This window comes from Vigna unguiculata, chromosome 5, assembly GCF_037176805.1.
Source record: "Vigna unguiculata cultivar grain cowpea cultivar isolate G323 ecotype 2 chromosome 5, ASM3717680v1, whole genome shotgun sequence".
Taxonomy (NCBI): domain Eukaryota; kingdom Viridiplantae; phylum Streptophyta; class Magnoliopsida; order Fabales; family Fabaceae; genus Vigna; species Vigna unguiculata.
Genome location: NC_140796.1, coordinates 47,871,412 through 47,897,133, shown reverse-complemented (window position 1 = coordinate 47,897,133; position 25,722 = coordinate 47,871,412). Strand labels below are relative to the sequence as shown.

The following is a 25,722-nucleotide window of genomic DNA, read 5'->3' as shown; positions in this document are numbered from 1 at the left end:
AAATTTAATTTTAAAAAATAATATTAACACTAAAATGAGAAAACTAAATGAAAATAAGTAAAACATATTTATTATAACCTAAGCAACTTTAATATATTGTGTATATATCTTTTATTGTTCACACCGGTTAGCATAGTATTAATTACTTCTTAAGGTAAAATTAGTATATATTATTACAAGAATATCCTAAAATATGTGAAAAAATATAGGATTTGTAAGTTTGAACAAAATTGTTTTTTATTTATCTTTTAAATAAAAAATATATCATTTTCATTTTATTTATTGTGTGTGTTTCTTTTTTTTGCTTTTTCTTTCCATTTTCTCAATCTCAATTTTATTCATAATCCAGACAAAAACATAAAGAGAATGAAACCGAAAACAAAGGACAATTGAGGCGTGTTGGGTAATTTTGGATTATTGGTGGCACCCTTAGGCGTAGCTTTTGGGTCCTTCAGCAGTAGCCGCGACTCGCATAGGTGAGAATCGGAATTCACCATACTCTGTTCTGCAATGGCCAAGATCGAAGAACTGAACGAGTCCGTGGCCAAATCAAGGACCAAGAGGAATCACGGCTCAACCAGATTCTTCATCTTTGTTGATTACCTTTTCATTTTGATCTTCCTTGGATTCCTCTGCTTCATCTTTTTCAAGATTCTCGGCATTTGATTTGATTCCCAATCCACCGTGCGTTCCGAGCTAGGTACGTACCTTTTCATGCACACCCACTTCGTTTATTCTCCAATCATGCTCATAAAGATTTGATTTTTATTTCCATGCGCTCTTTGCTGATGAGATGCTTCTTCAACCCAATTATCTTTTTTTTTTTTTTAAACAAGTATTAAAGAGACAGAGAAGAGTGTTTTAGAAGTACATGTATTGAATGTCCTTGTTTTGTTTGGAAAGATGAAACTATTGCCTATTATTAGATATCAAAAGTAAAAGGCGAGAATTTTGGGCAAAGTCATAAATTTTCTCTTAAAGTTTTCTTTCTATATATAATTTTAGTTTTCTTGCCGATTTCTTTTAAAGCTAATTATAGTGACATTCTCTTAGTTTCTTGTGATTGCATACGATATTTTACCATTTACACTGATTTTCCAACTGGGATTCTTGTGTTACAAATTCAGTCTTAAGAAAAAAAAAAGGGATTTGAATGTAATTCGTTATTTTTTCTAACATTCTTACTCAATTTTGGTGTAAGAGTTTGTATGTAGGTATGCATAAACATACTTGTACTTCCAACACAAACTCGTGTTGTAAAAATGATTTGTTGAGCTTCCAAGTTTATCAGAAGTGATAGAGATAAAAAGAATAATTACGATAACTGATATGATATGATATGATAGAAATATATAAAAATAAAGAGAATAGGAATGTTGATAACTTTTTAGACTTTAGTCTGAAAGAGTTTTCATGAGTCATTCCTTATGGCGTTATCTTGAACATAAATGACGACTTGTATTAATTTCTCCTCTATGTCATATTTAACACTTCTCACTCTTTTACTACTGCACTCTATCTTCACCTGCACTTCTTTTGGCAGGATATTCGCGTGACATAGTTATGATTCCATTACAAACCTAGGTACAAGCTTGAAGGCAGGGTCAACTAGCAAGTACAATTTTTTTTCTCAGATCCTATGTTGTAATACTTGAATTTTACATGTTTCTCCAGTTTTGCTCTCAAAATTTTACATTGTTCATTTTCCCTAGCTATTGTCTGTCATTTGTTTCTTGTTTATTACATTTATCTTTTCACGTATGATTTCCACTTTCACTTCCTTTTTCCTTGACTTTGGTAAGAAGGATGACAACACTAAGATGAATATCAAAGTACATTGCAGAGATTAAAAGCTGATAGTGATGGCAGAGTAATTTCCCTTTTCTTTACCAACTATTTATTACCTTTTCTCAGAGGGGGACCTGGGGATATAGAATACGTGACTATGTGTTTTTATTATCTACTTTCTGTTTGTGGTTGGTGGAGTTGGATGGGGTAGAGCAGCAGAGTGAAGACCCCAAACTTCTATTTTGCATGCGACACACTCATCAGTGATTTGGGGTGGTCGCTTGCAAATTGATGACACACCAACTTTGCATTTATGTGAGGCATTTTTATCCTTTGTTATGTCGATTATAAATCGAAATATTTTAAAAACATATTTTTGCTGGTGAGAAAAATGAGGAATCTTGCCATTTTCAAGCGTTTAACAGACGAGGATTTTTCTTTGGTCTGAGTTTCATTTGCTGAATTGGGAGATCAAACATTAGGAAGAATTTAACATGATATAGGTGGTTAGAAAGATTGATGTTAGGTATATGGAAGAGTTTTATCTTGGCTGTGCAAAGCTTAACACAATTCATTTCTTTGTTTGAGGTTTGGGATTAGCTAGGAATACATTTAAATGAGATGAAGTTAATGAAAATGTGACACATAGGATATAAAACAATGGAGAGTATGTGTAATTTGTGAAGTATCTACCATGTTCAAAGAGAAGTTTTATTGTATTCTTTTTTGATGTAATGAATGTTGGACTTTAAAAGGAAAAGAGAAAAAGTTGAAACTGGCAAAATAAAATGTACAAGCTAAGATGAATTTGTGATGATACAAGAAATTATGCGATACAGCATACTTTGTATTGAAGGAGATATTGATGTTGAGATGATGACAACTAAGATTAGAAAATGGGTAAAAGTAGTTTAGGTATATGCAAAGAAAACTGGGAAAAGTATTTTTGAGAAGAGCAGATTGTATGATTTTTATCCCTGTAAAAAGAATAACTAGTTTTGGTCTTTAATTAAACATTATGATATCGTGGAATTTGTGTAGTTAGTATAACTAATAAAAACACTGTGAAGGGAACTCAGAATTATTATCAGGATTTTTTTAACTGGTGATTTTAAGGTGTTACTGTTTTTTTCTTCTTCTAAATGCAACTCAATTTGTCTCATGTTCATCTCACATGAATCCATAATAATTATGCTGTTTATGACCTTATTCTTGCATTGACTGAGTAACAGTAATATCTTAATTTAGTATATTTTTGAACTATGTTTAACATATTTCTGTGAATGAGATCATGTATTTTTCCACATTTGTTATAGGAATAAAAATTACTTCCAAGCATAAAAAATCCATAAGAGAAGAATATTTTCCATGTTATTATCATGTTTTAATTCCATGAAAAGAAGGTAGGTAAATTCATTGAAGTCACAGTAGCCTCGACTTTGGATGAAATATTTTTCTGAAATAATTTGTTTTTTCGTCAATATCAAACACTCAATGTTAATGATGATATTTTATTAAAATTGGGAATACTTTTTCAAACGATGCTAGGATTTTTATTGAATCAGAGTCGTCGTTGATATAAATTATTTTCTTTAATCCACAATGTACAGTTGCCGTTGATATAAACTACTTTCTTTAATCTACAATGTTAAAATTTCTATCTATAAATGCAGACAAATATCATTTTTCAGTTAACATTTATTATTTATCAATACAGTGATTGTTTTTCATTAGTGAATTTGAAAAAAATCATTTTTGTATTTAGTGTTCTTATATTGTAATAATTCAAATATTCTATATAAACCAAATATTTAAAAATAAAATTATTTAAGTTTAATGTATTTAAATTCCTCAAAATTACACTTTTCTATCTAAATATTTTTTTTTCTTTTATGCTTTTTAAGATTTTATATATCCGTCTTCGTAAATTAGTATCTAATCATAGGTAAATAATATGTTAGATAATGTTAAAATAGGGTTAAATATGTTTTTGTTCTTTTAATTTTCAGTGAATTTTGGAATTAGTTCATTTCGAAATTTTGGACCAATTTAGTCTTTCATCTTTTGAAATACGTAGATTTAGTCTTTTTAATCAAATTTTATTAAATTTATTTAACATTTCAAACGCGTTTCATAATAGTATTTGACTTAACATTAAATAAAAAATGTATCAAACAATATAAACAACTCAAATACAATCCTAAGATACGTACGAAACATCAAATAAATCTAACAACTCAAATATATTTAAGATAATTTTAATTATTTTTATACATCAATTATATCTAATACAAATTTGTTACTTTTCACTATTCACTTTCTATTTTTTTTTTCTTTAAATCTAAAGAAACTTACTTATAAGCTTTCTTTCTCTTATTCTTTGATTTATTCACTCTAACAATCTTACTATTTTACCCTTTTTCCTTCCTCTCATAATTGTGATTCTATATATCTATTTATCTATCTATCTATGATAATTGAAATAAACGAGTTATGACTAACAATTCAACCAGCATTACTCATATGATTAATTCATTTGATGTAGCAGAAAGACTCTGCATATCACACATAGTAGCTAGACACAAAACTTATTCACCAACACAAAAAACAGTACACTAGCTAGTACTTCAATTTTGCAAAACCATAATATAACATGCATGGAAACTACACCTAACTAGTGCCATCATGCATAGAGCATGGTAGCTAGCTCACTCATGGATTCACTGGAACTGGAACTGGAACTCCACCACCATTTCTAGGGTTTGGAACCTCAAAACCTGGGTTTGGGACAAAGGTGTCATCTCCACCTGGAACATATCCACCACCTGAAACTGGTGCTGGCTCTACTTCACCACCACCACCACCGATGTTTGGATTTTGAGGTGTAAACCCAAAGAAAGGAGGAAACCCTAATCTCCCAAAGCCAGGACTATAACCATCAGAAGGGAAGAAAAACTGAGGTTGTTTCTTGTCCCCTTTGTATGAGTACTTTAGTTTAGTGTGGCGTCTTGCAACTGCTTGCCATGTAGTGGCAAGAAGGATGGTGGTGATGAGAACAAACGCAAAGAGAGAGGAAACTTTGGAAGCCATTGTGTGATGAGATTTCAATTGAGATTGTGTTGAAGTTGAAAGCTATGGCTGCGTTTTATAGTCACAGGTTGTACTGAGTTTGGTGAGTAAAATGACGGTGAGTTAATTGTTTGTTCCTTGGGCAAAACGACACTGGGAACATATGCAATGATTTATATCTTTTCCATCTTGGAAACTATGATCGCCTGACACTTTTCATAAATGGTGTATTTAGTGTTAGATTAGTATCGGACATCTACCTACATTTCGTACGATTACTCTTAAGATATATTATGTCCAATTTCAAAAATATTTTTTTATTTTTAACATAATTTTTATGATTAAAATAAGGAACAAATTTTATATTATCATTATTTTTTACATATTGAATATTAGATAAATAGATTAGATTTATTTTTGTGTTAGTTAATAATGTGTTAGTTAACAATTTCAAACTTAATATGTATATACACGTTGTGTTCTGTATCCTATATTTATTCAATCTAACCATATCTTTGTATCCATATCTGTACCCGTTTTTCTATCCGAGTATATTAACTCCATTTTGCAGTGTGATTATCATTGATCTGATGAAATTTCAAGTATTATGAGAATTGAACACAGATTTTCAGTTTTTTTTTTTTTTTAGCGTATATTAATGTTGTGTGAACATAGTGTTGTTGTATCTGTGGTAGTTGGTCGAGGAGAGTTGATTTCTGAGAATGGTTAAGGTGGTATTTAGATACAGTTTAATAGTTACGAATTTAGCGGCCATTGAATGAAGGTGAGAGTTATGGAGTACATGTGAAGAACACTTGCCATTGCTTCTTCCTTTCTTGTTTATGTGGTCTCGTTTTTTAGACTGGTCAATTTCTGAGTTAAAGACAGTGTACAGATGCAATAAATTTTAATTCCTCTTACAGTATGTTTTTACCAGTTATTTCATACAACTATGAAATAAATTAGATCATATATAACTTAATTTGTTAAATGTTTCCCATGTAATTATTTTAACTTCGCGTGAATTTATTTTAATTCTCTTATCGTCCAAATAAATTATAAACATTTATTTTTAATTTTACATATAAATTATTTTTAATTTGTGAAAACATTATTAATAAATTGGTCTAGGAAAAATAACTGGTTGTTGAAAAGTTGACTGTATTCATATTTAATTTTAAAGTAAGTACTTTTGCTATTGATGTTTGATAAATATGAAATTTTGATATACATCTCATTTTTTTTAAAATAAGATATCAAATAATTTAAAAAAATATATATATTATCAAAAATTTAATGTAAAAAAATAATTTTTTTTTTCTTTCATATCAAATACATAAAAAAGTTAGTACATTGATGTAGAAGAATTAGTAAAATGGATAAAAAACATAATTATTAATATTGTGATCTTATTTATTTTGAGAATGTGTGAGATTATGAGAGAAGAAAGAAAGACGAATGAAAAGAAAAGAAAATGCGTAATTTAATTTAATTAAATTTTAATTTCCACATTTTATTAGTTTTAATCTTAATTTAACATTTATAATTGTTTGGTTTAATTATGCCTTTGGTCCCCATTTTGGATTCTAAATCTCAAATTGGTACATGTATTTTTGGAAATCTCAAAATGGTCCCCTTTTAACTTTAAAAGTCTCACTTTTGCCCTTTCCGTCAAGTATGGACAAACGGCGTTAGGTGAACAGTGACTTGGCAAGGTTGACCATTTGCTGAACAGTGAGTTGGCAGTAAAACGTTGACGTGGAATGGGCAGCTGTAATTAAATTAGTTTAGGATAAGAAAAAATGTTAAATTAAATTAGGGTTTAGGGTTTTTATAATTTATGGTGGGAGAATTATTTTTCAAAAAAATCAGAATTGCGAAATTAGGTTTAGGGTTTTTAAAAAAGAAAGTTGGGGTGAAATTGGGGACGAACACAAAAAACCAATACATTCACATTCCAAGATCCATGTGAAGCTCCAGTACTTCGATGTTTCAAAAGACCTCAACTGGGGCCAAGGAATCAGAAGTCCTAAATTCCCCGGAGTTCCGTACACTTACTTCTCACAAAGACAAGAATGTAGGGTTTCCTTGTACCAAGATGCTCATGTTCCAGACAACTTTGTTCCGAGAATACCACTTTCTGGAGGCCGCACTTACCAACCTCGTAGATGTTGGGAAGATATTTTTGATGCAATCAACAACGCACAACACTTGATATACATTACGGGGTGGTCTGTGTACGCTGAGATCACGTTGGTGAGAGATTCTAGGAGACCAAAACCTGGAGGAGATGCAACACTCGGTGAGCTTCTGAAGAAAAAAGCACGTGATGGTGTTAGGGTTTTGATGCTTGTGTGGGATGATAGAACTTCTGTTCCTCTGTTCCACCACAGTTTTCCCAATTTCACCCCAGCTTTCTTTTTTAAAAACCCTAAACCTAATTTTGCAATTCTGATTTTTTTGAAAAATAATTCTCCACCATAAATTATAAAAACCCTAAACCCTAATTTAATTTAACATTTTTTCTTATCCTAAACTAATTTAATTACAGCTGCCCATTCCACGTCAACGTTTTACTGCCAACTCACTGTTCAGCAAATGGTCAACCTTGCCAAGTCACTGTTCACCTAACGCCGTTTGTCCAGACTTGACAGAAAGGGCAAAAGTGAGACTTTTAAAGTTAAAAGGGGACCATTTTGAGATTTTAAAAAATACAGGTACCAATTTGAGATTTGGAGTCCAAAATGGGGACCAAAGGCATAATTAAACCTAATTGTTTATTACCATTTGATGTAGATACATAACCCATACTAGTTTGCCTTGGTTAAATATGGAATTAGAATAGTCAAGAATGTGACATCCATTTAAATTAGAGCAATTCTATTAAACAAAACATCGCATAATGTGGAACAGAAGCGTTATCAGATGAAACAACACACATAAGGAACTACCATTACAGTCATCCAAGAAGTTCTTAAAGGAAAGGAGGCATGTCCATCACACATGCCTCTAGCAAAACCTGCACTACAGGGGGTTCAACAGTACACAAAAGAGTGACCTATAGAGCTAGGAAAACAAAAAGCACTGATGCAAAAAAATGCTCTGTTGAGAGCCAAAGGTGACAGGACCCTCTACGCCGCACCATTGTTACCATCAGGTCCACCTTCAACGTGCTTCCCATCTGCTCCCACCAAGAGGTGATCATCGCAAAAGAGATAGCCAAACAAGAACACAGAGAACGAAGGGTAAGCTAGTGAAAATAACATTTAACATATTATACAACATGTACAAGACCAGGCAGATTATCAACAATCAACTCAAAAATATTTCAATCATAAGAGATCAGACAAATGCAAGTTACTACGACTCGATATCCGGATCATACACTTGATATAGGATTCTAAAGGAAGTATGCGCCTGTGCCAGTTTCTAGACTCTGCAGAGTCTAGACGCAAGGGGTATTCACCCAACCACACACAAGGTTAATCCTCTATTGTCTTAGGTCCAAACTGTCCCAAGACTATGACCTCCTGCCACTCTCACCACATTAACCATTCTGCTCTACGTGAACGTGAACAATTATTAGAGTTCAAGATACCCTCCTTTATCTAGACATCTCCTATATCAAGGTATACACTAGGCATATATATATGTCACCAAGAGTTTCCCATTAAACTCCCTCCCAGCACATTCCACATGCCTTACAATCACCCAAATCTCATGAAATTTCACCAACAAATATATCATGTTTCTCATTTCATACTTATCACATGCATACTAGCATTCAATCCAACAAAATCATAACTTATTACCCAACAACACTTTCATTCCAAACCCATTCAGGCATACACACCAAGCACGACCACATACTATGAGCAAAGAATATAGAGTCACATCAGCCAACACAGCAGTCCCTGTCACAACATCTCGCCCAAGCTAAAGGTCCTCGCCCAGGCGAAAGGGTTCCTTTTGCTCAGGCGACCCCTCCTCGCCTAGGCGAGAGCGCGACAGTGGCCACTGCAAGGTTCCAGCGGGTTCTTGCTCAAGCGACAACGTCTCGCTCAAAATTAAAATCAGTCGCCTAGGCGACAACTCGAGCTGGAATCCAGGGGTGAGTCCCTGCTTCCCTCGCTTGGGCGAGATTAGTAGGTTTCTCACCTGTTAGCACATGCAACCTCTCGCTCAACCAACATACACATGCACCAAACATTCATATACAACCAACAGCATCATTCAAGCATCACAAACCCAAAGACAGTCCAGAAATAAGCAAAAATGATTTAAAAACACCAAATTTCTAGCTTCCATTACCTTTTAGGGGTACTAACACAAAGAATGGTAACCCAAGCAAGACCAAACGAGTTCTGGAGCAACCTACAAAACTGAAAACGAACACCCACGAAGTTGAGAATTGGTATTAGGGGAAACCTACAACAAAACCAGAGTGTTTTAACTGGAAAAGAGGAAGGGTGAGTTCAAGGCTCAGCTTACCTGAGAGTATTACGCAGAATAGCTAGCTGGAATTAGAGGGAACTTATGCCCTAGCAGAGCCTTAACTGGAGTTCAAAGGTGAGTGAGGAGGAACAGTTTCTGTAAAAAGGGACAAGTGAGAGTGAATGAGCTGGTAGAGTGCAGGGGTTCCCTACAAGGCTGGCCTTGGACCTACGAAAAGACTAGGTCTAAAACTCACAAGCTGAAAGAAAATGGGGGCTTACAAAGTAATTTTTATTCATAAATTAATGAAGTGTTAAGAACATATTAAACATTGAATTAAGGCTCATATAGTAAAAATTAATTACAATATAATAAATAGGTGAAAATTACAATATATAAATTATTTATTATTTATTGATTATATATATATATATACTTCCTTAATATTTTATTTAACTTAATAAAGTATTCTCGTAAATGTTTTCTTCTCAATTTAATCTAATAAAAGGAGACCTTTCAGCTCCACATAAAGAATCTTAATCTAACAAAAAAAAAAAAAAATGAGTCTTATTGAAGGTCACTTGAAATTTGCAAGCACCTTAGCGTTAATGGTATGATTAAGATTTTTCAAAACTATTTATCTACAAGAAACATATAACTAGCAATGATAATTACTGTAAGTTCAAGATAATAATTAAAGTGAGACAAAAGTTTTGGAAAGAGCTCTACTAACTACCTTAAAGTAAAGAAGAAGTATAAAGAAACACTTAAACACACAAAAAGTAAGAAGAATATTAGGATGCATCCTAAACGTCAATCATAGTATATCAAGGGGACAAGGAAAAACACGTCACTGGCAATGGTAAAAAATTGGTTAATGTTCCTTCATTAATAGGATTATAAAGACTTTTGTACAATAAGTTGGAAGAAACTCCAATGGATATGTATGAAAACACATGATGAACATATAAATGCCTTTGTTACTCATTTCAGTGTGTACACGATGTCATTTTTTTTTTCAAGTGTTCCCAATCTCCTTAAGGGGACAACAATTTTGAGTTGGTTCACAGGATTACTCACTCACTTCATAAATTAGTTTGATATGTTTGTTCGACGTGCGATTTGTAATAAGTTAACCACATCATTTGACTTCTATCATCATCATGGTCAACATTAGGCAAGAAAAGAGGAAATCATCGAAAACATTTATTGAAAGATTTGACAAGGTAACATGAGAAATTAGAACGTTTGAAACAATGCTTTACGAATTTGAATTTTTTGTTGAATTTTTCTGTATTGTTATTTTATTGTGTCTTCAAGTACTAATTTTGTTGTTTTAAAATATATTAATTTTTTTTAAAGTATCAACGTCAATTTACAAAAAATCTGAATTCATGTTATACCATATTTTATAATATAAGCAAAATCTTGATATTTTCTAGGGTCGTATCAAACTTGGGTTAAACATAAGGGTGGTTATGGATTGAATTTTTAATGATCTATTCCATGTCTATTTTTAGACCCAAATAATTGGATCAGATTTTCGATCCAAATCATTTTTTCAGCAAAACTAGTTTGGATTTTTTTTAAATCCAGATCAAAATATTTGGATCAAGATTTAAATCTAATCTAAACATTTGGATAAAGTTCAAAATCCAAAATTCATTTTTTATAAAAAGAAATTTAAATTGAATTTTCTAAAACTTGTGTGCTTAAGATCGAGACGATAGAATTTGGCTAGTGGTGTTAATTTGGCCCAACTAGGGGTGGCAACACCGGCGGACCTTCTATGGGACTAAGGGGAGCCATGGCTCCCCCAAACTTTTAATTTTATTATATATATATATATATAATTTATATTATTATATTAATTTTATTAAATTATATATATATATATATATATATATATTAATATTATATATATTAATATTATATATATTTTTAGTGTTTAAAAAGTAAAATAAAATTAATTTGATGGATTAATAACTGGATTAAAGAGATTAAGCTTTTATATCTCGTTATAAGGTTTTTTCACAACAAGTCATCAAAAAAGTGTGAAATAAAAGAAAGACAAATTAGGAAAAAGAAATTGGAGAACATAGAGAACAAGTAATGCATACTCACACGATCTCATGAATAAGTATCTTAGTATGATTTATGTATGTTAGATTTATGATTCTTCCATTACGATATTTCTCCCAAATTAAGTTTTCCTAAATTAGTATGAACCCTAACTATGATTTTAGAAATTTTTTGTATAAAATTGGCATGAACCCTAATTATATTTTCTCAAATTAGTATAACCCAACATTATAAAATATTGATATTTTGTATTTTCAACTGCATACAATGAATTAGTTGAATAGTCTTCAGTTGAAATAAAAATTAGAATACTCATTTATGTGAATTCAATAAATTAGGAAGATTAAAAATTGAAAAATTTGAATTGCACGGTTTAAATAAAGGAAATAATTTTTTTAATTAAAAAATTATATGTAAAAAATCTAATTTGGCACCCCTAAATATTTTTTCCAAGTTTCGCCATTGGGTGGCAATGCGGGTCGGCCCAGCCTGTTTAGGCCCGGCCCGCATAAGGCCCGCACAACGCGGGCTGGCACGCCTCGCCCCGCGTACTTTATGCGAGCTGGAAACACTGGCCCGCCCCTCATACTCCTTGGCATGCAGGCCCGCGGGCCGACCCGTTTTTTTTTTTTAATTTTTATGATAAAACTTTCATGTTTAAAAATTGGGAAACTTTAAGAAGTTCACAAAATTAAGTAAAGACTTTGGGGAATTAGATGATAAATTGATAATTCAACATTTTCATCATATTCATACTATGACATACACAATGTATTCTTTAAAATTTAGCACATTAAAAATTACATAATACTTGTCTTTTCCAGTTATACAAGAATTTGAAACGTTAATGCAAGAGTCCACAAAAGAAGTAATTAATATACACAAGTGCAAGTTTTTTTTTTTTTTTAATTTTATGCGGGCTTGCGGGTCGGTCCACGCGGGCCGCGGGTCTATGCGGGCTTGGCCCGCACGGGCCTGTGGGTTCACTACCCTGGCCCGCCCCGCATTTTTTTTGTGGGCCCGCGGGCTAGGCCCTAATTGTCATCCCTAGGCCCAACCCACAAGGCTAGGTCAAAAAAAGCCCACAAGGCAAACAAGCCTTGTCCAGGTCTAGGCTTGTTTAGGTTGTCAGGTCGGGCCAAGTCAACCCATCTAGGTCGTTGGGTCGGCTCGGTCTGTCTGACTCGTCGTGCCCGCCCTACACAGTCAAGTCGTCATGTTGACTCGACCTCACACGGTCGGGTCATCGACCCGCGTAGCCCGTTAGTTAGGGTCGTCGAGTCTGCCCAGTCCGTATGAGTCGTCTGGCACGGCTCGTCCGAGTCGTCAGGCCGACTCAGCCTATCTGGGTTGTTGGACCGCCTCAACCTGTCGGGGTCGTCGGGCCCGCCGAGCCCGTTCTGGTCAACAAGCCTGTTCGACACTTTAAGGTCTTCGGGCTTGCCTAGTCCATACATGTCGTCGAGCAAGGTTTGTTCGAGTTCGAATTTAGCCTAGTCCATCTCAACTTTTAGTCCAACCCAACTAAAAATTTAAATTAAAAATTTGGATTATCCATATTTAAAAATCCTTATTTAGAGAATGGATATCCAATCCATAAAATATATAAAATGTAGATTAGATTGAAATTCAGACCCATTAAAATGGATTTTAAATGGATTGAATTTTTAATAGAATGAATTTTAAATGGATTGAATCGGAGCAAAAGTGGATTGGATCAAGAAAATTAGATTTTTTGTCTACTCTTACTCCTAGTTAAACATTATAATGGTTATTCGGTTCAACCAACACCTTAAAAATCACTTTTGAAATTTTTGTTTGAAGAAGTAAAATGATCAAGCAATAAATTCGTCAATTACACAGTGTTGGATCAAGTTGACTACTATTTGGCACCATGTTTAATACATGCATATCAACGAATAACAACACCATGTGATGAGTGTGGGTTTGTTGTCCTCTTTCCCTAAAGTAAAAATTTAAATTAGCTCTTGTCCCCATATTCGACGAAGATGAAATTTGTATCACATCTTTGTCCCTGTAAGGTAATAGGTATTCCAGTTGCACTTGTAAATATATAATCTCAAATATAAATTTCACAACATACCAAGTTTGATCTTGAAAAATTAACTAACGATGGATAATAGCAGCATACTCTTTGCACTAGCCGTGGTCTTCAAATTTCACAGATTTCATTCGTGTATTACCCTTGCTGGCTTGTAGACTCTGGCATTCATTTTTTATATTCAGTAATTTTTTGGTGGCCTTAATTAAGCATCAAAATTTCTTACTAAACCATAGAGAGAATTTGTTTGTTGAATTGAATGAGTAGCAACATGTATATTACAAACCCACCAAACCAACGTAACTCAACAGTTTGGCTTTTCCTCAGAAAACCTAGGGAGTTGAACCAGTGAGTTTACTCGGGTCACACCCTCCAAAGCTAACCAGTTTTCATCTTCAGGCCCTGATGTTCCATCTTCAACACCATCAACAGATACTCCTCCTCTTCCATTTTCTTTTGAGGACCTCACAGTAAAGTTCCGTTGCAAAGTTGGCTCAGACTTTTGTCCATCATCTGTCTCAGCCAGATTGCTTGACTCGTTGCTCTGCATGATAGCAGAAGAAAAACATTGCTCATCACAGTCAGATTCTGAATCCATTTTTCCATCCAGAAAAAGGCACACAACAGCACAGTCATCCACTTTTGAAGTAGGATACTTAAGTTTCCACTCTCGAGCCGCGGAATCCACCAGAATCCTAGCTGCTGATGATCGAGTTGGTGCTGAAGATACTATCCCGACCACCTCTTCGTTGCTCAAAACATCCCAAATCTACACAAACACAATGAAATATAGGTCTCAGAACTCACCAAGATATTTCACTTTTCAAAGCTACCACTAATTCTCTCAAAGGTGAATAGTAGCATCAGAATAAAGCAAACCAGAAGCTCTAAACTTAACTATTGTAGAAAAGTCAATATACACAAGAAAGCAAGGGGAATCAATGATACAGTGCTCTAACAATATCCAACGATGCAATTTGTACAATTTTGTCCATTGGTGAAAGTGTTATATTATACACATGGTGGGATGGACTATTTTGCGGACTGTGCAAACTCCACTTCAGCAATGCATATTGTATCCTCATAAAAAGTGACAAGGTACTATGATATAAGCCTTTTTTGTTGTATTTATATATTTTATTATATAAAATTATTATTCTTTATTTTGTTATTGTTATGGATTAATATTAATTAATAAATTATATTATTTTTTGTACCAATTGTGTTATGCAATTATTATTAATTTATGAATAATACATATTGGGTTTTTATGAACGGTCTCTAATGGGTTGGATTGTTCAATGAATGGTTTATGATAAACTTGACTGTTCAGTAACATATTGAGAGGTCATTGATCTTTGCTGATAAAGGATAAAAATTGATATCCTATTAATCATTTTTATGTAGAGAAATAAAACATCAAACATGTGTTGTTGTTTTGGGCACTCGTCTTTTTGGCATACCTTATTAGGAAGGGAGCAATATTCTCTAACACACAGTTTCATCTATATCTACATTATTCCTAACTGCTAAGGTATTGGTAACTACTATGAATGTACTCGGGATAATTTATTGTCTAATAGGATTTGATGCTCTTTATAATTACTTTGTTTATAATTCATAATCTAACATCATTCTTATCACCATATCTTGCACAATGCAGTTCACTTCTATTATATTACACTTACAATGCCACTGCTGGATGTTAAATTATCTTAATAGTTACATGTTTTTCCTGTTTACAGAGGATAGAATCAGTGTGTAGAGAAAACAATAGGTTCTACATAGTTTAAACAATTCTGATGCCTTTCACACATACCTAAACAAGAAACAGCAAAACAGAAATGCCATTTGAAAAAGTTGCAAACTTGCAACATATTTTCATATGTTGTGGAACATATTAACTTCACTTGAAACAATTTTCTATAGAGTATAAAAAAGATGAATGAACAAATAAAACTAAACATGAGATTGAAAATTCTTACCCCATCTGAGGCAAGAACAATGAACTGATCTTTGTCTGTTAGTAACCGATGAGAAAATTCAGGTATAGAAATCACACCGTATTCCTTCAAGCAAAAATCTCCAAATGCTCGAGCCATTGCTAATCCTGGTGCATCATCAAAAGGCAACCATACCCTATGAACTTCTGGCTCATCTTGTAATGCAAATACCCTACCCTTGCATCGTTTGATTCTTTCTGCTTCTCCTACAAGAATTTGCATCCAAAATTGAACATGTTTACATTCAGAAAAAACTCAGATTGGAAATCAATAGCATGAACGATCAAGGTATATAATATAATATAACACACTTGGCAAATCAGGCTTCAAATCAACGGTCAACTGAGTTGCCACCATGACATCATTGCTGTCCTTGGATCCCATGATTGCTCGGGAATCCCCAATATTGCCCATGAACAAATTTGAACCCTGGAAAGTAAGGAAAATAAAAGATCTGCAAAATGAAAAGGAAATTTGAAGATAGATTCTGCTAGTTGATATACCTGTTTCACTACAGTGACAGCTGTGCTCCCACTACAGAAGCAGTCCAAATTTGGATGAGACCTCAGCTCTTTATCCATAGCCTTGTATGCCTTCATGAAAGCTTCTCTCCACATAGAATTCAGATTCTCTTCAGCAGCAACATCTTTCTCAGATTCTGCACTTTCAGGCTTCATGGTTCCTCTGAAACAAGTTTTACCTGAACCATTTTGCCCTGATTCCGAGGAATGCAAAAATGAAAGTAGTTTGAGTGGCAAGGCTTCCCGAACTTTGCGTGCAACAAGGTGACCGTGTGGACCGTGGCCATCAAAGACACCACAAAAGGTAACATCTTCTGAAATGAAATCCTGCAGAAACAAAAGGGCCAAATCAAAATCTCAACTTCTTAAATTAACTAGATCCTCCTTCATTCAATCAGAATAATACAATACAACCTCAACACCAGAAGATGAAAACATACTTACTTCCCATACAATCATGGCATCCTGATTAATCCCCTTACGACCCTGCTGTGTAAATATGCAAGAAGACCTGCTCTTTCCATTGCTGAAAATTCTGTTGGGTAAAGATGGTAACTGGTGCAGAGAGACAACATGGTCCGAGAATGTTCTCCTTGCACTCTTTTGACCACAGAATCCTATTTCCAGACACGCCGGAACGTTTTTGTCTGCAGTGCTCCTGCTACTACGAGTGCTATGACTACTTGTTGAGACACAGCAACCCATTTGCTCAGTTCCAGAATGAAGGCATCAGGTGAAAATAAAGTCAAGTTCTTTCCCTTTTCACTATAGATCTCATATCAAACTCAGATTCTAACTTTAGTCAACTGAGTAAACAATCCTGACTCCAGAGATTCTCTAACATGTAGAAGTGTTAGACAATCTAGACCTTGAAGTTGAAAACCGAGGTCTTCGGTACTTGGTCAAAAGCACAATTTGCCGGAAGCTAAACAAATGGATAGTGAAACCAGCTGAACATAAGAAGACAAATGAATTTTATAGTTAATATATGCTCTGAAAGAATCAAGCCCTTGTTACATGTAATGAATTAAAAAACAGAAAGAAGGAAAGACTCGCATAACATAACCGAACAAATAAGCATATAAAAATCCTATCATGTGAACAGGTAATTGAATATACTAAAATTCTGTCCGGACATTTGTGTTTCGTCAGGATTCACGTTGAAGTCATCGAAACTGAGAGATTGAAATCAAGAAACCGTGAAATAGAAAGAAATTAGACAGTGAACACAGCAGACCCCGTCCTTCCTACTCTAATCTATCTTCAAATTTCAAACAGGTAAAGCACCAAAATCTGTACCTTTCCCCAAATTTGTATCTTTACAGAATTGAGGATCAAGTATATATGGGATTTCCAATTGAAAACTAAAACACCCTTTTGATATTTTATTCAATTTTCCTCAAAGCCGTGAAGAACATCTCACAGTAAAATGAAGAAATGAGAAAAATACAAGTATAGAATTAGCCAAAACATACTTGATTAACTAACCCGAATGAGATCAACAGCTGAATGGCAATAACTGTCCATGACCAAAAGCGTGGATAGTTACAAAGTCTGATTTTTCTAACCCTTTTTCCGGTTTCACGTCTGCAACAAGGTAGAACAGAAAACTTGGTAAACGAAAGTTAAGAGAGAGAAAGAGAGAGAGAGTAAAGCTGGAAAAGCAGTACAAACAAACTCTGGTGTGCCTCAGCAGAGAAAAACAAGAGATAATAAAGTGAATAACGTAAAAGCAGAAAAGGACGAAAGAAAGGTATGACATGATCTCGTCAACCAAGAATCACAGAGAGAACAATCAAGTAAACCTTACGTTATTATCATAATAACAAGCAAAAGAAAACAGCAAATATCGCAATAGGAGACCGAGAAATGACTGAGTGAACAATTCATCAAGGATCAAATCACTCCATAATTATAGAATTCATAACAATATATCTACAATAACATATCAGAAATTGCTGCAAGCCAGGCCAGCTCAGAACTAGGAATCAAAGACATAAAGTAAAGTAAAAAAACAAAGGAAAAAAAAAAGATTTTTCTTTTTGATTGTCCGAGTTAAGTTGAAATGAAGTGTGTGAAGACATAGAAAGTGAACATGCAGATCCTGCATCTGCATTGGGGGGTTTTTATCAAAAAGAAAGCAAAGAAGTTGATAGTGTAGATACAATAAAGTGTTAGATGAAAGCAATTAGGAGGAAAAGAAGAATTGAATGGTTGAAAAAGTGGGAAAAGAAAGGAAGATGGAAATGGTGGAAATACACTGATCACCTTTCTTGGTAAGGATGATGAAAGAAGAGAAAGGGGGAATGAAGTGATGGAGTTAACAAAGAGGGAGGGAGGTGTTGTGGTGTGCTGTGTGAATTTATTAATTGCACAGACAGCAGACAGAGAAAGACAGTAATAACATCATGAAGATGAGATACAGATGAATTGTTCCTAAGTTTTATGATGTTTTTTTAAGATTATTGTGGATATGTTTTTCAACAAAGTAATAATCTTACTTTCTGTAAAATCATTGTATGTGTTAAAGTTCATGATCTCAATGCTTAATATAATTACATATCCAAATATCAGACTTCCTTTTTTTCTTATTTAGCGAATCTCTCTCCAAACAATGAGTTTCACTTGAAATTTATGAGGCCTTATCCTTAACTTTAAACTTTACATGAATTTTATTATTTAGTTTCTTTCTTGCCTTTTGCAGAAGCATGGTTTTATTTGTATACATCTATCTGTTTATTTTTTCAAATGCAGAATTTGTTATATCTTTATCATTAATGAATTCTTAAATATTCTATAAAATACATAATTATAATTATTGATTACTAGAAATATGATAAAATATGTTTGTATGCATAATAAATTTATTATAATTTAAATTGATCGATTCTTATAATTATTATAATATGTATAACTGTTTTTCAATAAATAATAATAATTATAATTTTTTTAAATGTTTTCTTTATTTATTAATCAAATGGGTTGAATTAAGATAATTAAATATTTGTCGCTGACACTATTTTAAAAATTAATAAAAATAATTATATTTACTAAAGAAAACACGTAATATGTTTATTTTCTTAGTATTAAAAGTAAATGTAAATAATTTTTAAAATTTTATTATAAATATTTTTTTATTAAAAATACTTATTTTAGTTTAAAAATATTAATTTAAAAGAGAAGATAAAAAAATTAGTTAAATCTAAATAATTACTTAAAAAATTAAAATAATAAAATAATTATTTAATCTAAAACAAACTGTTACTTATTAAAGAATAAAAATATGAATATCAAGATGATATATATATATATATATATATATATATATATATATATATATATATATATATATATATATATATATATATATATAGAGGTATAGATAAATTATGACAAAATATAAATGAATTTATATTTTAACTTTTTACTTAATAATTTTTTTTTTCATTTAAGCGAGCGTATTATTAAAAAATACTGACAGTTTGTGATAGTTAAACGTTTTTTAAAATATTCATGTGCAATGATTCATTGCTTTAAAAATATCAAGTGTGTATTTTGGTCAAATAATTTTCTTTAATTTTTTTTCTTCAAAGTTTTAAATTACTACTTTTATTTCTAATATTTACTTCAAAACAAAATAATTATAATTATGTTATAAATTTTAAGAGTTTTCAAGATAATATATACATACATTATATTAAAACAATAATATTTATCACTTAAGGTAATGGTTCTAACTTTTTTTTTAACACAAGCAATTAACTATAGTGTCATACAATATTAAAGGTAAAAGTAATAGTTTTTAATTTAAGAAATAAATTAATAAATGTCAAAATCTTTCTATTACGTACCCATATCGGATGGAACAAAATATTCAAAAAAATTCGTTAGGATAAGATTTACACCTACTTATATATTATGAATTAGTTTTATTTTTAATCGATGTGAAACTTCTAAATAGTAAGATACTCTTGAACGAAAATTTGTGCACAACATGATTATTTAACACAAAAACCAACTCAATTAAAAAAAAAAGAAAAAAACTCAAATTAAGATCTTACACTTGAACATGCTAAATATATATATACAAGAATTAAATTTTGATGTGTCCGTTCTAACTTGATCGAGCGAAATTTGTATACACAATTTTATTCTCTATTCAAATAGAAAATTCCCCTGAATGAAATAAACTTAAAATAAAAATAGTTTCAACCTCGATAAAAAACAATTATATCAACAACTTGAACAAGTATTTCATTCACCCTTAATACAACAACCACAAACACTTTCCAAAAACTAAATCATGAAAACCAAAAGTTAATAATACACACAAAAATATCATCCTTACATAAAACACATCACCTTGACTAAGCTGTATCTACACAATCCAAATATTTTTAAGGTTATCAAGATTTAACAATCTTTCCTTCTCTAAAAACTTCAACTACTTGTCCAACAAGTTTTGGTATTTAGCACACAAAGCTCAAACTTGTCCATAAATTTATCATTACAACTCTAAACAATCATATATTCATCTTTACTCATTACATCCCACATGCAAATACCTACTCTTAAACATACAATCATATTAAAAAATATACACATATTTTAAGTAAGATTTTAATCAGTATAATTTTTTTCTGCTCATATTGCTGGGAAAGACTCAAATCTTAAAAAGAATAACATAGTATTGATTTTAGTCACAATTTTTTTAACGAGGGCAAAGTTTATTCTGCATACAAGTGGTGACACGTTTTTTTTTTTTATATATAAAATATCTAAAATACTATAGCGCATCAACCTAACCCAAACTTTTAAAAATTAATTTAAAAAATAAAAATAAAAAAATTTAAGAAACCCTATGAAGATATGAATATATAATTAATAATAATAATAATAATATTATTATTATTATTATATAATAAGATAATTAAAATAATAATACTAGGAAAGTTGCGGTTGAGTGAGCTGAGTGAGCTCATTTCTTTTTCTACACTTCATTTTTAATAATAATTTAACATTTTTTTAAAAATTGATCATAAAATAGCAAGCTATATGTCAACGCAAGTATTTTATTTCTTAAAGAAATTAAATAATATGTGTCACACGGTTGGTCAAGTAAGATAAACTCGCTGCTGAGAAATTAAGATTAAAACTAATACTTTTAAAAATACAAAAATCAAACTGTATACAAGTTTCGACTGAGAACTATTTCCAACTTAATAATTTAAGAATGAAAACATATTTTTTTTAAAATAAATAAAATACGAAAAAAGGGCAAAACTTTTAGAAAAAAACTATAATATATAAATATTTTAGTTTTAGATAACATAACCTATATAACTAAAATAAATAATTGGAATATCAAATAAGTTAGTTTATTTTTTAATAATTACAACTATACATAATTTTAGTTCCCATAAAAATAATTATCGGCTGTAGTTTTATAATATTTTCCATTTTAGAATTATTAATTATCAATAGTTTAGTTATATGTATATACAAATAATCATTACTTTATTTTTTATGATTTAAAACTAGTATAAAATAACTATAATTTAGCACACAAATACACAACATTAATTAGCAAATAGATTAATTCTAGTGCATATAATTCAAATACAAAAATTAACATTTTTGAAAATAAAATAATTACATATAATTTTTTTCATTTTTTTATAAAATTTTTATTTAATATTCACTTAAATTATAAAAATTTACAAATAGAAAATAAATTTTAAGCGTCTAATAAATTTTAAACATTTATAAGAGAGAACAATGTTAAAGAAGTAAATTGTGAAATAATAATAAAATAAATATATTTATCTTATTTTACATTAAATAATCAATATGTTACTTAATTAATATAAAATCATGATAAGAAGTTGTTTTTTCATTAATTCAATTTATTATGATTAACTATTTCAAAACTATTTTTTATATTGTATTTTATTATAATAAAAATATAATTTTATTAATTCATTTACTAAATATTCATTAATATTATTGACATATCCTTTATCATTTATTATTTAAATTACCAATAGATTCATTAATATTACTGGCATTTTGTTTTTTATATTAGTTAATTTACTAATGAAATACGTAATATTGACCACGAATTCTGGTACTATTTTCACCTATTTTCAATCCTATATTCATTTTTCTTTTCCCTAGTTTCCACTTACATTTAAGATAATTTGTATGGATAATACCAGACACGATCTATTAACTTTTCTGATTTTATAATTTTGACTGTTACATTCTTATTTTTTAACTAACTATGGCCATTTTTTGCAGTTACTTTCTGGGGGCTCTGGTGACTGCATTAATTGAGTATTGGTGGGGACATTTTATAATATTAATGAATTATAAATTCCATATTTTGATAATTGCAATAATTTCTTCTGCAAAATGCAATTGCATAATTAATCTGCCAACTCATATAACTATATCACTGTTTCTCCATAAAAAACGTATCCTATATTCTCTTATTTTTCCTTTAAATTATATTACATAGATGCTCTAAGTAAGGAACAACAAGTTGTGTGATTCCCAATCGTATACAAAAGAAAAGAGATTATTTTCTGTAAGATTTAGTTTTTTTTAGGGAGAAACAAAAAGTGCACAAATGTATGAGAAAATAAAAATAGAAATAAAAGGAGATCTATAATACAAATATATATATATATATATATATATATATATATATATATATATATATGTTTGTGGTAGGAATGTTCACTGTATATGTATCAGATTACCTAACTTACAACCAAATTAAATTAGATTGAGTTTTGTTTATGATAAGACTAAATTTGATCAATCCAAATGAAAGTAGCTTATAATAATTAACCTATACCCAGCATAAGACTCATTAGATAGTGGATTATATTTTAAATTAATTTAAATAAGCTTATTATAACTTGATTTATAAATTTATTTAAAATATTAAATTAATGTTTTACAAATTATATTATTTTTCAATTAAATTAGTACTTAAAAATTATAATTTGTAATAAAAATCATCAAAAAAATTAGTTAAACTGTATTAAGTTTAACATAAAAGAAAATCAGAAATGCAAACCTATCCCAAGACAATATTTTACATTGGATTATGTAATGGATTTAATGTTACTAAAAATTTTGATTGTAGATAGTGGAAATAGATAATATATGTCTGCGATCAATTTAAATAGTCTGTGAACATGAAATAACTAAAGTTAAATGCACAAAATTTCCAAAATTTATAATTGTAAAAAAAGTAAATATTGAAAAGAGATAAGATAAGTGAGGTACAAATCTGCTATTGGTATACCTGATTTTTTTAAATTGAATTAAACTTAAAATTTATTTTTAATATATTCAAATAAAATTAAGTCAAACAAAGTTGAGATAAAAAAATAGGTTCATTTCAACTTAATTTTTGCTTAAACAAACTATTTTCACTCAATCAAAATCTAATTAATATATTTCAAGTAAAAAGTTTCGTAATCTAAGTTAATATTAAGAAGTTATAAAATTAGTCTAGCAATAAAAATTTAAAAAGGACGACGAGAAACATCGTAGGTTTGAACTAACTATTAATATTTACGGATAAAAATATATATATTTTTTCTAAAACTAATTCAAGATTTTAAAATTGTTATTTTCATCGAATTGTATATAATCAGCTGTATTATATTAAAATTAATTCAAAAAATTGTTGTCTTTTTTAATAATAATCACGGCTGCATAGTCTACCACCAATAAAGTGATTAAACCGTTGTCTAATATCTTGACTATTGTTTTGCTATTTTATACAACATATTTAATTTGTTATGTAAACTAAAAAAATTGGTACAGTGCAGTTTAACAAAATTATAAAACATGCCATCACTATTTTCCACATTACCTACCTCTGACTACTAGTATTATCTTAATTTAGCATTATACTGGATTAAAGCTAAAGGTAAAAGAAGTGATTTCGAAGAAAATATGTTCGACGAATCAAACTTTATTTACGACAGAGTTAAATATATGTTTTTAGTTTTTAATTTTTTAGTAAAAATTAAAATTAATTTTTAATTAAAATTTTAGATTAATTTAGTTTTTATGTTTAAAAATATATAGATTTAATCGATTTAATCACATTTTATTACATTTATTTAATATTTTAAACATGTATATTTATCTGTTGCAACTTTTTATCATCAACTAAAAACATCATAAAAAACTTCAAAATAAAACCATACATACCCAACAAACAAAAAACATACGCCATGGTGTATTAGTATAATGTAACCATGATAAAAAGAAATAGACACCCATCCATATACAGCAAATAAACCACCCTATAGCTATATCACTCCAAACAGTACCCACTAATTAATATTGGTGTTGCTCTTTTCAATTATAATCAACTTAATCTAACTATAATAATTATATGATAAAAGTTAAACTAATATCAAAGATTTCAACTAAACTAGCTAAATCAAATTAAACAAACGAACATATAGAATTTATTATTATAGCCACGACGTTGATTGATCCAGAAAAAAAAGAGAAAAAAAAAGGAGAAACAAAATGTGGTTGATCACTGCAGTGGTAGTGGTGGGGTTTAGCTCACATGTATTATGGACAAAATTATGGTGGCAGTTCCAAAATTATGGATAAAATTCTCACCAAACTAGTCTTAATAAAACTTCATTCTTTGTAGAATAGAATAACTATGTTCACTCATGCAAACAGAACACTATACATGTTCACTCCAAAGCTTCATAAATTCCAATTAATTCAATTAATTCATTGCTTGTGCACCTCGTGAATTGATTTTGGAATAGAAAAATTCATAAAATTGTGCACCCTAAATCTCATAAAAATCAATAATCTCACAAAGGAATCTATATGACAAGTTCAATCCTCTTGCACTCCTTTTCCTCGTTTCCCCTTACAAAAACTTACTCAATCAAAAATTTCTTAGCTATAGAAATCACACTAGATGGTAACGAAACATTACCTATATCGAGTGCGGCAAAGATGCCACGAAAAGCACGAGTGCAAAATGAGTGTTGGGCGCTAAGTGCAGAATAAGTGTGGAACGAGCGCGGAACGAGGACGAAACAAAATGCACGAGTGAGGGTGCTGAGTGCAGTAAAAATAAACGGTGTTCAGTGCGGTAGAAACCAACAGTGTTCAGTGCGGCAGAAACGATTCTTGAATCAGGAAGAATGGGCGCTGATGAAGAAAGGAATGTGAAGGCGCCAATTTTTTTTTTTTAATTAAAGCAAGAAAACACTAGACAACACTATTTAATTACATGCTCTCTATTAGTATCCCAACACATAGCACTTATCTCTACAAACGCTTTCTTTTGATTTACTGAAGTTTGTAAAAAAAAAAAAATAGAGAGCGCTCATTCAGAAACCAACAGTGTTTAATGCAACAGAAACGAGTCTTAGATACCAGAAAGAATGGACACTAATGAAGAAAGGGATGTGAGGGCGCCAACTTTATTTTTTTAATTAAAGCAACAGAACACTAGACAACACTCTTTAATTACATGCTCTCTATTAGTATCCCAATACATAACACTTATCTCTACAAGTGACAACCAACACTCTTTAATTACATGCTCTCTATTAGTATTTCAATACATAGCACTTATCTTTACAAGCGCTTTCTTTTGATTTACTAAAGTTTTTAAAGAAAAAATAAATAAAAAATAGAGAGCGCTCATTCAGAAACGAACGATGTTCAGTGCGACAGAAACGAGTCTTGGGTA

At 30.8% G+C, this 25,722-nt stretch overlaps 2 protein-coding genes and 1 long non-coding RNA gene across 3 annotated transcripts; 1 reads left to right on the top strand and 2 right to left on the bottom strand.

Annotated features, from left to right (window-relative positions):
- The first annotated feature begins 328 nt into the window (after positions 1–328).
- On the top strand, positions 329–1,776 carry LOC114184000 (uncharacterized). The gene is made up of 2 exons (XR_003604530.2): positions 329–700; positions 1,544–1,776. It is a non-coding gene; the product is annotated as an uncharacterized LOC114184000 (long non-coding RNA).
- A 2,503-nt stretch (positions 1,777–4,279) lies between these two features.
- LOC114184461 (cell wall protein precursor) lies at positions 4,280–4,917 on the bottom strand. The gene has a single exon (XM_028071772.2). It carries the CDS (start codon positions 4,876–4,878, stop codon positions 4,501–4,503), a length of 378 nt encoding a protein of 125 aa, XP_027927573.1. The 5' UTR covers positions 4,879–4,917; the 3' UTR covers positions 4,280–4,500.
- An 8,723-nt stretch (positions 4,918–13,640) lies between these two features.
- Positions 13,641–18,106, bottom strand: LOC114185483 (putative protein phosphatase 2C 52). Its single transcript, XM_028073224.2, has 6 exons — positions 17,435–18,106; positions 16,404–16,909; positions 15,942–16,286; positions 15,750–15,867; positions 15,421–15,644; positions 13,641–14,204 (listed from the first exon to the last, which is right to left on the bottom strand). Exons 2-6 carry the CDS (start codon positions 16,662–16,664, stop codon positions 13,740–13,742), a joined length of 1,413 nt encoding a protein of 470 aa, XP_027929025.1. The 5' UTR covers positions 16,665–16,909; positions 17,435–18,106; the 3' UTR covers positions 13,641–13,739.
- Between the last annotated feature and the right edge of the window lie 7,616 nt (positions 18,107–25,722).

Coding starts and splice junctions, on each gene's coding strand:
- LOC114184461 (XM_028071772.2), bottom strand. CDS start 4,878: ATGGCTTCCAAAGTTTCCTCTCTCTTTGCGTTTGTTCTCATCACCACC.
- LOC114185483 (XM_028073224.2), bottom strand. CDS start 16,664: ATGGGTTGCTGTGTCTCAACAAGTAGTCATAGCACTCGTAGTAGCAGG. Junction 16,287..16,403: donor ATGCCATGATTGTATGGGAA/GTAAGTATGTTT, acceptor TTGTTTCTGCAG/GATTTCATTTCAGAAGATGT. Junction 15,645..15,749: donor TTTGAAGCCTGATTTGCCAA/GTGTGTTATATT, acceptor AAATTCTTGTAG/GAGAAGCAGAAAGAATCAAA.